The following is a 17,317-nucleotide window of genomic DNA, read 5'->3' on the forward strand; positions in this document are numbered from 1 at the left end:
CTGGATCTGTTTGGTAATTCTGATCCACATGATGTTTCTGAAAGCAGTTCCATCAGCATTCTGGGAGCTGATTGGTCCTTACAGCATCATTAGCTGCCAATACTTGCTGTTGAATCTCAATATAATACTAGTAGTAATACGTTGCAGAACTACAGTCATATCATTCATGCAACAGCTCAAAAAACAGTTTTATTAACAGTAACCCAAATCACTATCGGATCGAATCGGATCGTGATAATCGATTCTGAATCTTAAGAATCGGAATCGAATCGATTCTTGATATTTGAATCGATCCCCAGCCCTAATGAGTACATAGTGTTGGTGTCCAAAATGTCAAGGCTATGCTGACGTGTTCTCTTCCATTAAATGCAACGTGGAGGGCTCCAGTCACATAATAGCCACTATACCATAACTTGCTTCAGTGATTTGTTGAACAAAGCAACCTGTTCCTGTCGGCTATCAGTCAAAATCTGACCCTTGGTCACTGCGAACGTGACCCCAGGTCAATTATTAGCTGTGCTTTTTTCGCCCCCAACATCTGTTTTGCGGTTCAGGGTCAAAGGTTATCAGCTAAATCCAAACAGAACTGGTCAAAAAGAAGGGTTTTCAAACTTTGAGGCATGTGGGATTTCTTTTACCACGAACATCAAGACACGTTTAAGAAATCTAGCGGATACTATTATTACCTGAAACTGCAGCTAGAGTTAGAAACATGAGGCAGAGGGTATCACTTTAATCTTTAAAAAAGGTTATAAATGAACAACTGAATGACTGCTGGTGTGAATCGGTTCATGATTATCTGTGCATTAAACCTTTCATTTGACTAATTTTGTCATTAATTCTAAAACCTGGGCCTTGACCTCACAACCAGATTAGATTATAGTTTCTGTGATTGTATTAAGGATTAAGTGTGAAAAATCTTAGCCCAGCAGAGATTGATGGAAGCCATTACAACACAGTTTACAACTACTGGCTGCATATACTATGTTAGCACATTAACTGTCCAAAGATTTTAAAAATGCAGATGTGAGTGGATAACTCCTGAAGTGTTAAGTTCTTGGTTAAAAGTGGGTGAATATCTTTACCACAGGCCAGCGGATGGAAGTTGGTTTCTGTGTCAGCTAATGATCATTTTCCACCTCGCAGAAACTGATTTTTCTGGCAAAATACGACCACAAAGACTAACACAGAATCAAATTGTAGTTAGAAACACATTTTTTGCCTGAAGCACACTTTAAGTCAGCATTTAGTGCAACGATTACAAACCTTTCTGGCCCATAGTAAACACACACAAAGCATGGGTGGTTGGAACCTTCGTAATGAGATCCTCTAACTTGGTGTTAAAAGCCCCCAGGAATCCCCCACTGCCGCCACATCCAAGACACCATTGTGACCAGAACAATGAAACAATGCTCACTTCAGATGGGCCACTCCATTTAGTTTTGGGGAGTAAGAAAGACAAGTTTGGAGGATTCATTATTGTACAAAATGTACATGAGAAAAATGCAAAGGATTACTTATGGTTTGCCACTTTCATCTGTTCATTGCCTGCCATGAAACACCCAACCAGTCATTCCTTGCAATCACACTTGACAACTGGCGCATTATTCCACATGGGACTGACCCTGCCACCATGTAATCACCGGCAATTGTCAACATTTCATTCCGAGTCACAGAGGCACCTCTGACCTGAACTGTGCCGCTGACAGCCTTCAAAACCTCACATGCTAATCATTTATTCTGTTTGGAAGGGTGGTTGGGTGAGGGCTGGGGGTATGGCACTGGAGTTTAGTGCCTTTGGAGGAAGGGAATAGAAAGAAAGTGCTCTTTCTGATTTTTCTTTTTTGCCTTGAGGGGTTTATGTTTGGTTAGCTCCTTCTGATGGCAGTAAAATGAGATGGGACAGACAAATAAGAGTAAGACAAATGTGGAACTGACTCCTACAGCCTGAACACTTTAGGAGTTGTCGAAGGGAAGGATTCACACATGCATCTTTCAATCTTTAATGGTTTGCTGTCACTTCTCAATTACTCTGAAATGCATGACATCTTACACAGTTGAACTAAGATCTGGGTCTATGGCATCACCTTGCAAACACAGTTTATAGTAGAAAGTTTAAATTAAACTGAGGAAACTGGATGCTGCTCGTATGGAATTGAACTCAGTAACTGAGGACAGGTCTAATATAACATACAGTAAATGGTCCAATGTTTCAGTGAGTTGAGGTTTATCAACATTAATTAATCATTTTAGTTTTTGTCAGTCATCCAAACATAATAAATGTTGCCCCACCTGAGAGTTTTATCATGTAATAATACATTAATAACACTTTATTAATGCTCAATCAGTATTGTCTTTTTTTCTAATTTCAGGGGTCACCAAGTGGCACTTTGGGACAAAAATTACCCCGAGGAATGATTCAGCCCTCCCGCTACATCGCAACAAGCCCACGGCCACTCTAGCTTTTAGAAGCAGATGCGCTCCATGTCATTTCCCCCAACATTTTGCTCTCATGTAGCCCCCATTATCATGAAGATATGTGCTGCACTGTTAGGGAAACATGCTCCCTGTGAAACTCATGGTATGGTTAACACCAAACAGAGAAGACTCAATTTGATATAAAAGAAAAACAACATAATATCACATTTGCACAAAGGCACTCTTCCAACAATAATGATACACACCGGGTTTGTCTCTTGACTGGCATCGAGGTTGGTTTCAAGCAGAGTCCTTCTTACTGCTGGAGTTGTCCCAAATATCTATTGATAACTTGAAGCTCTTTCCCATCTGTTTTTCAGAGCTACATAGTGAGCTACATAGAGTAAGTACCAATCCCAGGTAGAACAGATACAACCCACAAGTGTAGTGTACTGTTTACAGCTCAATTTGTGACTATGTTTACTGGCGAAAGATTTTGTGTGATCACAGTTTTCTAAGTGAGTGTTAGAAATCAGAAAGATAATCTTGTTTTCAGCATTGTCTTTCTAAACTATTGTTCACAAATGGAAGAACTTTACGAGTCAAATGAGAAATACTTGAATCTTGATCTTTATACTGTAATAATGTCCATGTCCCCGTGGATGAGGTAAAAGAACAACCTTTGTGGTGTTCGTTTCATTTGTTTTAATAGTGTTTTTTTCATTTAATTTGTACTGTTTTAAGACATTTTATCTGAATATTGAAATAGTCTTATTTGTAAAATTGTTAAAGACAACATGGCAATTTTATATGTAGACCGTATAACACATTTCTCATTAAAGAAAAAAAAAATACTACACAGCTTTGGAATGACAATACGCATGTGTTTACATGTGCATGTGTTTGGTTTTTCACATCGATTTCAGATCATTTGTTGACCAAAACAGCATGCATCCCATCTTGTTTTCTGAAACACAACAGCCATAAAAAAAAAGACGGAACAAGCTTTCATTCTGAAAATGCTGCACACAGTCTTTATGTTTAAGCTATATTTATGTTTAAACAGCATGCATCTGCATTTTTTTTTAAGTGTGTGTATACACACCACTATGTTAGGAGATTATGTCACACTAGAGCCTTTCCTAAATAGCCCAAGTTATCAGATTACACACTGTGCTCCTTGAGGTGCAAATAGCAGTCATAAAATGCTGAAACACTACTTGGGAGGGCACAAACAGCTGGACTCTGGAGTCAAGACTCATCCAGACAAGCAGTAACAGGACTGGGGCGGGCGGGCCAAAGAAAAAAAAAAGGTAACGGAAATAAAGGAGGGAGGCGTTGATGCATTATAAGCACCTGAATGTTAGCAATAAATCGCTCTCTTTTATCTCTCTCTTTTTCAAATTGAGACTAAAAGAATATTGTTCCGCTGTCAGGGATTTCATTAGAATTTTGTTCTTGATAACTGTTCCAGAAATCTGGGGAAAAAAAGTATGGGGGAACTGTACACAAAATCAATAATCAGATATAGAGCAATTCCACAGCCCAAATTTATGAAAGGGAATAAGAAAAGAAAACAAATGTTGAATGTGTAAATGTATTACATCTGGAGTTAAGGATTTAAATATGGCTTTGTGTTGTCAGACGTAAATTACAAGTAAGTTTCTATTTCCAAATTTACTATGGATCTTAACTGATCCTCAACAAATAGGAGGACCTTTACTATCACAGAAATGTTGTCACTTTATTAATCTGAGGCTTTCAGTTGCCAAGGAGGAAAACTATCAACAGAGTTCCTAAATAAGCAGTTTTGCTGCCCATCAATCTGGGAAGGGTTATAAGGTCATCTTCAGACTATTTAGAGTACTGAATTCTACAGATTATTTACAAGTGGAATACTTCCTAGACGGTTGTCAATACACCCCGGAGTTGATATCCCTGCAAGGTCAGATTCAGAACTTGCAGTGATCAGACAGATTATGAGGAAATTCAAACATTTAAAGACTCTGTGGACTCTCTAGGCCTCAGTTACCTGTTAAAGTTCATGTCAGTTCAAAAAGATAAAGGCTGAACACATAAGGCTTGTGTGGAACAGCCAGTTCTCCACAACCAAGGAATGACAGATCAACTTAGGTTTGTCCTTCACACAGATGTTTGATCGTACGTGCACGTTCCCTCGTTTTGGAAAACACCAAAACATAACATATGAAAGAGGGCATCCTTTTGTTTTCATGTGATCTCATCTAGACCACACTGCGTGCTTTTCAAAGCTCCATCACATCAGCGGGCCGTCCTTCATATATGCTTGGAAATCCCAGAGGTGGGACAAGTGTGCAACGTTCTATTATTATCACTACTACCATCCCTGAGGCCAGAAACACACCCAATCTTTTTACAAGAGGAAAACATATGCCCTCATACTGATTTGTAGTGGCAAGGCACTCGGCTAATCCCGGAGATGCAAAAGGAAGAAGGGTTTGGAAGGGTGAATAAAATTAGCAACAGAGGAGGACGTAAACCACATGGATAATGAAGTAAATACGACCAAAAATACAAATACAGAGCTTTGAAGGCTAAGTTTAATAAGAGACTTAGAGATTTAATGTCCCACACAGAAAGTAAGTGAAAATATTTTAAGTGTGTCCAGATGTTCTCTTTCAAAATCCTGTTTTAGTCATGTGATGTTCAGTTTAAATTAAAAGAAGAAGCCTAACGCTAAGTTGTGATTTCAATATAGTTGGAATTCACACAAAATACGTATCGGAAATGAAATTTAAAAAAGAAAATAAAAGATTGATGGTACCATATTGAAACAATGTCTGCAGAGCAAGCGCTGCACTAAACCCATCCTCACCCCTAGAAAAGTCCACGTAGAGAAGGAACTGTTTTATGAGCTCCCTTTCCACATGTTTGACTGTCCAGAATATGAAAGTATTTGGCGGATGAACGGAGCAGTTAGTGGGATTGGCCTGCGACTTTTATTTCACCATTTCCCCGCTTGTAAGTTAAGGATTTTTATGGTTGATCTCTCTACTGTCATCACAGCTGGGTTAACCACAATATGAGCTGCCAAAAGGGGGGAGTTAAAAAGTCATCTTGTACTTTACAACATCACACTCCCTACAAGGGGGTTTTCAACACTTCAAAATGCCAAGGAGAGAGTTAAAGACTCTTACTGCTCTCATCTCTGCGTCTTTCACTTTCACTCTGATCTTTCTTTTCATGCACAGCAGTCAGCCGGAGAAAGACTAACATGAGCTTTTAAAGCCACTATGAATCTAGTAAACTGAAGTTTAATTTCTCAAAAGGAGCAAATATCAGAGATGAATACGTCTCATCTCCGTTGTATCATGCTGCTCTTAGGGCCTGGTGTCGTGTTCCTGTGGTCAATATTAACTTTTAGCAAGTAAAATAGGAAACTTGTCCAAGTGAAAGGTATACTTTAAACTCTCAGGTGGTCTGGTCAGCTATGTACCATGTTGTAGCACATCTTTGAATTAAAGTTCACTTCTCTAACTTTTCTAACATGTCCATGAGATGTGGTATTTTTTGTGTTATTAGAAATATCAGTAAAATCAGCCATCAATGATGTGGTTCATGATTTCTTCTTTGAAACCACAGAGCATAATAGTCTCAGGAAGGTAAGACAGCTCGGTTGTAATTTCTAGTTCAGTCTAGTCCACCTCATTTCATTTTGTGTCTGTATCACAACAAAAGCAGACGGGTGGGGGTGTTTGTGCCATATTCAGGGACAATATAGTCACCCACAAACTGTCATTTGGCGTTTTTTTTTATCATTTGAGTAGATGTAATTCAAAATGGAGATAAAACAAACATTCACAAACCACCACGGTATGTTTTATTGATGATTTTACTCATTTACTTTTAGGCCCCGTTTACACATAGCCGGGTATTTACAAAAACGGATATTTCCCCCTCTACGTTTTGAAAAATTCCATCGTTTACACGAGATCGTTTTCAAAATCTCTTTGTTTACACAAATCTGCATAAATACGCTGTTAACGTCATGCCAGCCAATCAGAATCCTGGAAAAAACATCAACAAATGACACATGTAACTTCCAGACTGATTTATGGTTCCGCGTTACACCAACGCAGAGCCTACGGTGTAGGGTACGCGGCGACGCGCACCGTACGGCGCGCGTCGCCGCGTACCCTACACCGTAGGATTTACGTCGATTTTTCTGTTGCATAATGTGACGTTCTGAAGCCTAAATCTCCGTTTTCCTCTGTTTAGACACAAACGTGAAAACTTTTTGAAAATCTCCACTTTGGCCGGAGTTTTCAGAAATGATCGTTTTTGGTGACTTTGAGCTCCGTTTTCGTGTAAACGAACGGCCAAAACGCATGAAAACGCCTCCATTTTTGCTCCGTGTAAACGGGGCCTCAGTTGTGTGCACTGATTTTGACTGTTTAGTCACAACAGGGGACGTAAATGTGCATGCAGATGTAGCCCATGACAAGCAGGCTAAAGAAGTCACTGCTGTCCTTGAAATGTTTGGTCTAACTCAGCATGTGACTGAGTCCACCCACAGCAGGGGGCACATTCTTATTTCAAAGGGTGTTATTTCAAATGCGGATGTTGTGGATGTTGCTTTATCTGATCATTTTTGTGTTTTCTTTGATGTGGATGTTACTCCCAAACCAGCAGTTGAGTCTGCAGTTGTTCAGGGAAGATGTATAAATGACAGCACAGGGACACAGTTTATGGAAATGATTAGGTTTGAAAGTAACCCGTGTTCTAATGTTGAGGATCGGTTGAAATCATACACATCAAGGTTTTCAAAAGTTTCGGACACCGTTGTTCTTGTCAAGGTTAGAGTGGTTAAAAGTGGGCAAAATGCGCCATGGAGAAAAGACTGGGTCAGGGCACAGAGACGGGAGTGCCGGAGAGCCAAAAGGAAATGGTGCAAGTCAAAGCTCCAGGTTCATCATGGGATTTACAAAGAAAAGTTATGCGTGTTCAACCAGAATTTGCATATAACAAGGGAATCAATAAAAACTGCTGTAACAACCCTCGTGTCCTGTTTGCTACAGTGAACAGATTAACAAACCCTCTGGATTTCACTGCCCATAGAACTCATTTCTACATCTAAGTGTAATCAGTTTTCAATATTCTTTAATGATGAAGTTGAAGGCATTAAAAATGCCATAATTTCACACCTGTCACTGACAAAACAGTCGAAGAGATCATGTGTAGTCTGAGTCCATCGACGTGCTGCCTTCGACTAGATTTTTAAAGTCTGCACTGAGCAGTTTGTTACCACAACTCACTCATCTCGTCAACATCTCACTTCAGACTGGAACATTTCCAAAGGCATTAAAAACTACTGTCATTGGGCTTCTTCTAAAGAAGAGCATTCTTGATGCCACAGTACTGAAGAACTATCGGCCCATATCAAACCTGCCATTCTTAGGCAAAGTTCCAGAAAAGGTTGTATACCAACAGCTTACTGACTTTCTCCGGACTGTCCAATCAGGCTTTAGGGCCCACCACAGCATGGAGACATCTCTGATCAAGTTGACAAACGATATCCGCCTGAAAACAGACGCAGGTAAAGTCTCTGTCTAAGTTCTGCTGGACCTAAGAACTGCTTTTGACACAGTTGAACATGTGATCTTATTACAGAGGTTAGAAGACTGGGTGGGAATCATTGGTACTGCCTTAAACTGGTTCAGGTCCTATCTCGAGGACAGGAGGTACTTTGTTGTAACTGTGTCTGTAACTGTGCCCAGGGGTCAATACTGGGCCCCTATTGTTTAATCTGTACATGCTTCCATTAGGCTAGCTAATACTTAGCTATAACGTGTCCTACCACCACTATGCAGACGACACTCAGATCTACGTGTCACTGACATCAGGAGAACATGGTCCTGTAGATTAATTGTGTTACTGCATCAAACAGATCAGTGTGTGGATGCAAAACAATCTTCTACAGTTAAACTCAGACAAAACTGAAATCATTTTCAGTGGTCCACAAAAACAAAGAAAAAGTGTTATCAGCTCTCTCTTTAGAACTTAAAAATCCGTCAGAAGGACACGACCATATTAGTCCAGTCCTGGCGTCTCTGCACCGGCTTCCTGTCACTCAGAGAATATACTTTAAAACAGCTTTGCTTGTGTACAAGTCTCTTCATGGCTTAGCCCCCAAGTACATCTCTGACATGTTAGAGCCATGTGAATGAACTCGGACTCTGAGAGCCTCAGGGAGTGGTTTCCTGCTGGTGCTCAGAGTCACGACTACACAAGGTGAAGCTGCACTTCAGTTTTATTCTCCTAAAATCTGGAACAGTCTTCCAGAAGATGTGACAGGCCTCAGCTCTGACAGTGTTCAAATCCAGGCTGAAAGCAGTTATATTTAGCTGTGCATATGACGGTGGAAAGGATTTTACCTGCACTCTTAGTTTTAATTAAATGAATCAAATATTAATTTTTATGTTTTTAGAAGGATTTTGTTGGCCTCATTGTGATTGTATATAGCTGTAAAGCACTTGAATTGCCTTGTGTATGAATTGTGCTCTACAAATAAACGTGCCTTGCCTTGCCAGATGTGAAATATTAAGGGGAACTGATCCTGACTACTTCCAAGGTGGGATTATACAGCTAACTTGGATAAACTGTAAAAAAAAAAAAAAAAGAATCTGAGGAAATTAGAAGTCAGCAAACTAAATAAACACAAGCAAGGTCAATAGGCTACTTATGTTTTGCTCTAATTGTGAAGATGGCCTTTGTTTACATGAAATTGGAGGTTGAGTTTTACCTGAAGGTTTTAAACTATGACAGTAGTGGTTTTAGTTTAGGTGGAGACATTCCACCCCATCAACACAGTACAGTGGTCACAGTTATGCAGTTTTGCAAATTTGACACAAAAACAAACAGGTGTTTTTTTATTTGATAAGTTTAGCTTTTTATTCCATCTTTTCTTTGTCCTGCTACACTCAGTTGTACACTTGTTGCCTGAGAGTAAACTGCATACCTGCAAGCACAATGTTTATATAAAAAAGCCCCGAAACATGTGATTGAGATGTGGACAAGGCCAGATTAACACATTCATCTATTCCGCTGACTGATTGAGGAAAATGGTGTAGAGTCAAAGCTAACATTTGCAGGACTTTAGATTTTTACCTTTAAATGTGTAATTCTAAGAAAAGACAGATGCGTTTTAGAGAGATTCATGACTTCAGGAGAGGAGTGTAAGTGTAATGATTTATGTTATAGGTACTTGCTATTTTTCTCCAGAGGTGATCCAATTCCCCACAATGTGACTGTGAGAAATGGTCCCATAACCTGAGCAATACACCTTAATACATTAGGGTTTAGAAAAATGAAAACCTTTAGGGGCTCAAAACCAGCTTTGAACCGTGGGTAAGGAAGTTCAAATAGTATACCTCTATTCTGAGGCAGTCCCAGTAAGATTTTAATTTCACAAAGAAATAAAAAGGGAATGCTCATTTTACAATCAGCTGCCGACTGACGAGGAAATGCTATGAAAATATGCTCTGGTTAAAAAATATGCAGTCCAGACCATATAGGACATATTTTTGAATGTTTAAATAAATTTGACTGATATACTGTAGCTCTCGAAGTCCCCTAATTCACATGAAAAAAGTATTTCCCATTGATGTGCAGCTCTCGGCCATCCTACTCAGCATCAGCCGTGAGAATAACATTTACAGCCCCAACAACCCTGGACCTTCTTGGCTGAGTCTTTTATTGGGATATAATCTGAACACACACGGACAACCAATCACAGGATTTCAAAATAAAGAAATAAATAGAAATATCCCTAGAGATGGGTCATTCACTCTGTGCAGTTTTAGAGGACAATTCTCAGGCGCAGCAGTGGACCTCTGTTATACAAATATAAACCCCAAATAAGCCCAAAGAGGCCTGGCATTCATTCTACTTAAAAACAAAAAAATTTGTAAAAACACCAAAAGCCTATCCCGAGTTTAAATGTGCACATTCATTTTGTTCAAACAAAAGAAATGCTTCAGGTGCAACGCTTGACTACTGTTCTGAATTAATGCATTCATCTTTGCAAGTTTGACAAGTTTGAGTTTACAAGTCACTGCAGTCTATTGTTCCTTAGATTACTGACCTGTTAATGTATGTGCGTGTTATTATATCAGAGGATTATGGACACCCTTTGTTCTCGTAATAAAACATATGGGATGGACTAGGTTTTTCGGTGGCTCCGCTTTACTTCAGATGACTTAATGTCATTTTTACAGTAATATTTCCTTTATCCTCACAGATGAGATGAGAGGACCACCAAGGCAACAGTTTAAATTCAGCAAGCATTATAAAACAAAACAGTTTGGGAATTAGTTCACTAAGTATAAGGAGTTTAAGAATTTTTAGCAGTATTAGCTTTGACACAATGATATTGACCCCAGGATACAAAGGAAGTGTAGCAATGTGAAGAAAGTATTAGAAAGAAAGACAAACGTAGCACCAAGCAGCACCAGGACAAGGACAGAACTAGACCCTGGGTCCACATGTTTTCATTTATAGGTAACACACTTACCTATATGGCTTATCATTTGAACACCAAGAATCTAGTAAAAGATTTAGCTCTAAATATCAGCTGGAAGACTGTGTCACTCTTAGGAAGTATATATAAACTTTAAATCCACAGCCATTATAGTTTAATCACTAGATGTCATCCAGCCACATCCCAGTAACCGACTTCTCTCTGTACAAGTCCATTTCATTTCCAGGCATTTGTTTCAATTTATTTCTGTGAATTTCAAGGCTCATTTCTTCCAGAAACCTCAGTAAAGACCAGCCCAGGAAAATACGCAACTTAGTGTTGAGGAATATCAAATGTAGTTTTCCATTGCTTGACTAAAATGTTTGTGTCAGCTAATGAATGTGCACAGGCTGCTTCTCTGCCACTGGTCTGTTGAGCAGTTTCCTTGCTGACACGCCAAACATGATGTGGTGTTCAAACATGTAACTTTTCTTCTTGTACATTTTCACTTATTTAGGAAAAAGCAAGATATAGGTGGAACGACTTGTGAGTAGTGACGCACAGATGAAAAAGACAAAGTGCTCACTGTCCATACTGGATTAAAAACACTTTCATATTTGTTCATTTATGTCTGTGAATGTTCTTTTTTTTGTTTTTCTATATTGCAATTAATTTATATCCTTTAATTTTCCTTTATTCTTGTCTCTTTATTTTCTTTTTTTTTTGTTTAGTCATTGTTTTTTTCCATTGAATCTTAAACTCTTTAAGCCAATCAGGGTTGAGTTACAGTCCCCTTGTGCTCTAAGCCAGAAGTCAGTTATCTTAAGTAAACTTTTCACAAAAATTACATCGAAAGGTCCTGAATGACAAGGTCCTGTTTGGGGTAGAGAATCCTATGGAATTATGATGAATGATGGGATTTTTTCTTAATTTCTCTTTTCCTCTTTTTTGTAGATCTCCATAAACAGAAACATCATGAAGTCTAAATTGGTTAAAGTTACAATATGTCAGGAAAAAAATATGAAATGATAAATGAGCTTAAGTTTGATATAACTGTACTTGCTGGTTTTAATAAAAATGTTTAATCCTTTCACTCCTGTCCAGCTCACATTTTTGTCTTTGCTTATTATCTGATTTATTTAAACTCAATTTTAAATCAGTTTCTAATCTTTCACGTGAAAGCCAGAATAGCTCAATGACCTCTTTCTTTCACTCCACCTGGGTTTTGGCTTGATAAGAACCCTAACACTTTGTGTTTCTATTATCAGAAAAGTCACAAAGAGCCAAATTTCTCCGGTTCCCAGGTTCATTTACTCTGTCGAGGTCAGTGAATGCCATTACAACACTCCTAGATCAACCCAAATCCTGCTGAAAGTTAACTAAAGCTGAACTGTCCAAGAGATAAACTTTCAGGATAAGTCTCCCACAGACTTCCAGAGTGATAAACCCACACAACCTCTCTCTCCTCCTTCCTCAGCCCCTTCTGCAACCTGACTCTGTGCATGTTGAAACTCACCATCCCCATGCATGTGGACAGTGCCACTGAGGAGTTGACCTTTGACCTCAGCGACCCCTGGTAAAAGCAGAGGTCGTCCTGGTGGTAGGCCCTGAGGCTCTCGGTGCCGTTCTTTCCCAGGACTTGGATAGTGAAACCAGGTGCGATGAGGCTTTCCGAGGCCTCGCTCAGCTCCATGTGGAAGTCCTGCCCCAAGCCGCTCAGCCGGAAGTGCACCGTCTCACCGCTGCTGGGGGAGTCTGCATCTGGACTCAGCGATCTACGTCTCCTCCTGCGCTTATGGTGCGCTATTTCATGAGAGATGTACACGCCCCGCTGGTTGACTTCATATGGAGTCACAATCTCATATTCTGGGTGGAAAAAACGGTGATGACAAGGAAAAAAGAGGAGGGAAGAAACAAAATCTTGGTTACAAAATCTGAAGAAAAGCAAAACGCTGAACTAAAATGTAACCACAGCATCCACAGACAGACGGCAGACACTTTCAAGCCAAAATATATTCATATTTAAAGGGGACCTATTATGGCATCTAATACCTATTTTAAACAGGCCTTGAATGTCTTAAAAACAAACTTTTGATTTTGTTTTGCTAAATAAATTCTCTAACCTCATTCTCTATTCTGGATTCTGAGTGGATGGTGCTATGATAATGAGGCTCTGTGCTGATTGGCTGCCTGAATGACGCGATACACCGCTACGAAAAAAATGGCGGAAGCTCCGGCCGGCGGAGTTAGTTGTGGGCGTGGTTTCACGCATCGGAGGCCGACCGATGTAAATCGCTCCCGTCGTTACGTAACGAAAGGGAGCAGAATCTGAACGGCTCGTAGAAGTCACATGACACTGGATGGCTCATGCTAATTTAAACCCCTTTAATCAAGGACACTTGATATCTGGACACATTTGCTCCTACAAGACCCTTACTGATCACCTCCATAATGCATTTTGCATAGATGAAGCAATAAATTCACAGAAGGTGCACAACCAACACTTCAGACAAATGCCATCATGAATACATAATTAAAAAGCAACTATATTTTTAGCCTTAGAAGCATCTGGAAAAGAGCATGTAGCTAAGTGGAAAACATATCTGTCAATCAAAGTCCTTCAGCAGCAGCTTCCTCCCATGCCACTGTTACTCAGAGCTCTCCTGGTGGTGGCGTCATGAAAACTGACCCAGCGGCGTTTGAGGGTGGTGTTTTCAGGACAAGACACCCCATACCTATTATCCAATCCACTCTAAATATATGACTCAAATTTTATCTTCATAGTAATTAGTTATTCAGACTGCTCCCCCAGTTCCCTGCCCACATGAAATGTATACTGAGCGAGTTTTCCTGGTAAGTGAATCACCAAGCATTTGGTTTGACCAAATTTTCATTGACCTCCTGTCTAGTTCTTCTCGGAACTGCTTGAACATCTTTTGTTGTTTTAGGTTTACGTAGAGAACTGTGCAAAAAGGCTTGTTGTGGTTTCAAAATTATAATAATGACATCCACATTTATTTTCAAGTCACTTTAAAACACAAAGAGAACATGCAGGAACCTGGATCTCCTAAAACTAATTAGAACTGGATGATAATGAATATCATTGCAAACATCTGTATGGGACCGTCCACTGAAATGAGTGAAATCTGTGTTTGGTTCTGAGTGAGGTCACACTAAATGCTGACTTCTGCTCGTAGAGTCCTTTTGTTCTGAACATTGTGTGGTTTTACTTCATGTAAGCAAGCACAATAATTAGTCCACCTTTAAAATTAAGACTAACAACAAGATGAGGAGTGCCTATCATTTTGCTCTGTATATGTGAAGATGTGGAAATTCTCAAGGATATAAACTTTCAAAGCAGCAGTTTTGACCGTATTGCTCAGTAAAAGATGTACTACCGGACGTCGTCTACTTGCATATGTACTTTATATTTGGAAAAATATAAAACATGCTGCCCTTTTTGGTGTCCAAAAGGTAGTTAAAAGAAAAGGGCAACTTCTGGACCATTCCAAAGTAGGCCTTTCTTCAAAGAGTGAATCATTCTTGACCAAATGTTTTACTGCAGCTTGAGCGGGATAACTGCAGGTCATAAACATGGATGGTGGCGAGTCGCACGAGTAGCCTCTTTGACCAGTTAAATGTCTAAATGGACTCAAGCCACAGATAGTAAAGGTCAAATCCAAAGAAGAGATGACTCCTTACTATCATCCTGAGTTTTTTTAAGAGAAATCAGACAATGCAGAAAGAAGAAAGAAGCGCATCCTCATTTTAAACTCTCCCTTATTTTCAGGATGTAAGAGATCATGACTGTTGCCTAAAATGTTTCAACACAGACATTATATTCCTTTGATAGTAATATCTTCTCTATAAAATTGTGTACTGTCCTACAACATAAAACATCAAAACCTTTTAACATTTTGATCTTGTTAAACTGTGTCTTAGAACATCAAAGATGCAAATAAAAGATCAGCATCAGTGAAGCACATGACTTTGGTCATAGTTTCTGCTTCTGTGTGTGTAGGATAGTGTTCTGCTGTGTCTTTATTGCTGTAGGTCAAAGCACACAGAAATAATAGCAACTTAGGTCATTTAGAGAATAAGGAGCAGCTTCGGTGGCTGCACAGTTGACCTGCTTGAATTATGAGTAAATATAGCAAAGAGACATGGTTTGGCTGCAAGAGAATCACGCAGGCTGGCAGACAGTGTGTCATCCCTGGGAGCATGAATGCCTGGGGATTTAACTCGGTCATGTGGGGCACCTTGGGGCTGATTTAAAGCCCTACCTCACAACATGACATATGTTCATTAGCAAATCCATTAATTCAAAATGCTTTTCCATGCAATGGCTACTATGCGTTTTAAACTGGCAGGTCACAGTGGAAAGCAAACCTCCCACCCTTGAAGTGTTAACAGTGTGATATATCAGAGAGCTGAGACTGCAAACACATATATAAGGCTTAAGACAGTTTCTGGCCAGACAGTAAAGCACTTAGATGAAGCCAAAAATGGTCTTCTCTATCTTTGCAGCTTCGTCCCGCTCCCCCAACAGACACACAGACAGACGCACAAACAGACTGACTTGTGCGTCCCACCCTGACTCAAAAAACAGCTGCAGTGACCCATGTCGGACAGTATACAAACAAAGACTCTGCGGGAACAGAGCACTCACGCACACGCACATGCACACACACGCACATACACACACACATAGAAACACAGACACACTGTGTCAGCTAAACTGAGACACAATCCTGCAGTTGTTAGTTTGTTGGTTTAGTGGCTCCTGAGTGCCATTAGTACAGATAAAACAGTGGGTTCTTGAACTTAGGGTCAACAAACATTTGAACATGCTCAGCTATAATACTTCCTTTCATGTGGACATTCAGCAATATAACACTGATCAATAGTTGAAGAAACAGTGAGATGATCTCAGGGTCTGTTGACTGTTATGGTTGGTTGGTTGGTTAGAATACATTTGTAGGCATATATGAGCATTCAAAGAAATTGTTGACTCAGCACATGGATCCCAGGCAAAGACAGTTGAGACTCTATTAACTGCTTACTTGCACTAATAACTGAAGCAGGCACCAATTTACCATCGTTGGAGACTGGTAACTCAGCATAAAAACTAAGTAAGTAATACATTTATATTTATTTTTTTATATAAAATAGATAAGACTTATCCTTTATGTCATTTGCCTCGTGATCAAAGGCGCCACAAAAAAATTATCCTTTGAGTTATGTCAACGAAGTATCAGTTTTCCTTATTGGCTTGGATTCCAGTTTGAAATCAGCAGACACGAGCGCTTTTTTGATCAGGTTGCATGTCGCCCCCCAGCGGTGAAGAGAGGTAGCGCAGCATTTGTGAGCGCCGGTTGATGCTGCGGGGCGTTTAAGGTATGCATGCAGACGAGACTTTAACCAGGTATTACAATAAAAGTGATATCATGAACCTGTTTGCACTCAGTTGCGACGCAAATTTGCAGTGAACTCTGATGAAGGGCTGTTGCAACCTAGCAGACAGTTTGCAGAGGACATGACAAAAAAGCCTACCTGTATGTTGAGGTAAATTGAGCGACTGAAGAAGAGCCGACTGCTCTCTGTGTGCAGGATAGTCAGCGCAATTAGTCAAAAGTGGACTCTGTAAGGAGGAAAAGTGTTCATGTGACTTGATTTTCAAATGATCACCAACAATAAGAGTTGCCGTCTGAAAGTGAGCGCAACTTAGTGACCTGTACATGCACGTGTGCAAAACGGGGGTTGCAGAGATCGCAACAGTCAGACTTACTTTGCTATGTGTGGAGAAGCAGAAGAGGTGAAAAAACACCAGGCATTGCGTCCAGTTCGTCCAGACTGCACGGGAAAAGCGCAGGAAAGCCATGTCTGAAGCTCGACTTGAACACGGCGGAAGGCTGGCCGAGACGCGGACCTGCCGGGAGGCTGAAACCAGAGACGGAGCATCAACGGCGCTGCGCTCCGACTCCCTCACAGCAGCGCTCCATTCATTACAACCGCACTGTCCAGATGGGGCAATTGTTTTCACTTAAGTCGTCTTTCCCCGAGAGTAAATGTCTTTTTTTTTCCCAAACTGACATCAACCCCCTCTCTCACCGTCTCACACACCCACGTCGCCCCTCTTCCCCCTCTGTTTCTACCTAGTGACCCCCGCGGAGCATTTCTGACTCCCAATGGAACCATGTGATTCTCCTAAATAGGCTGTGATACGTCGAGCCGGGCGACCGCAGACTTCCCTGGAAGTGGCACTGAGTCCGAGTGTTTCTCTGGGGAGTCTGTCGAGGGAAGACTAGACTGAGTGCAGGACTGTCTGGGAGTCCTCTGTGCAAGTGGGGGCGGCGGGAAGTGGGCTACCGCCTGTCCCGCCTGCAGCCAATCCCGCACCAT

At 40.4% G+C, this 17,317-nt stretch overlaps 1 protein-coding gene across 1 annotated transcript in view; it reads right to left on the reverse strand.

The window, feature by feature from the left end:
- LOC133440929 (A disintegrin and metalloproteinase with thrombospondin motifs 16) overlaps positions 1 to 16,947 on the reverse strand; it is a 68,101-nt gene extending 51,154 nt beyond the window's left edge. The window contains exons 1-3 of the mRNA XM_061718272.1: positions 16,704 to 16,947; positions 16,469 to 16,556; positions 12,432 to 12,781 (exon numbers count right to left, since the gene is read on the reverse strand). Of these exons, the coding sequence (XP_061574256.1) occupies positions 12,432 to 12,781; positions 16,469 to 16,556; positions 16,704 to 16,796 (531 nt within the window). The 5' untranslated portion in view covers positions 16,797 to 16,947. The remainder of the gene's footprint in view (positions 1 to 12,431; positions 12,782 to 16,468; positions 16,557 to 16,703) is intronic.
- Positions 16,948 to 17,317: the final 370 nt, after the last annotated feature.

This window comes from Cololabis saira, chromosome 3 (assembly GCF_033807715.1).
Source record: "Cololabis saira isolate AMF1-May2022 chromosome 3, fColSai1.1, whole genome shotgun sequence".
Classification (NCBI taxonomy): domain Eukaryota; kingdom Metazoa; phylum Chordata; class Actinopteri; order Beloniformes; family Belonidae; genus Cololabis; species Cololabis saira.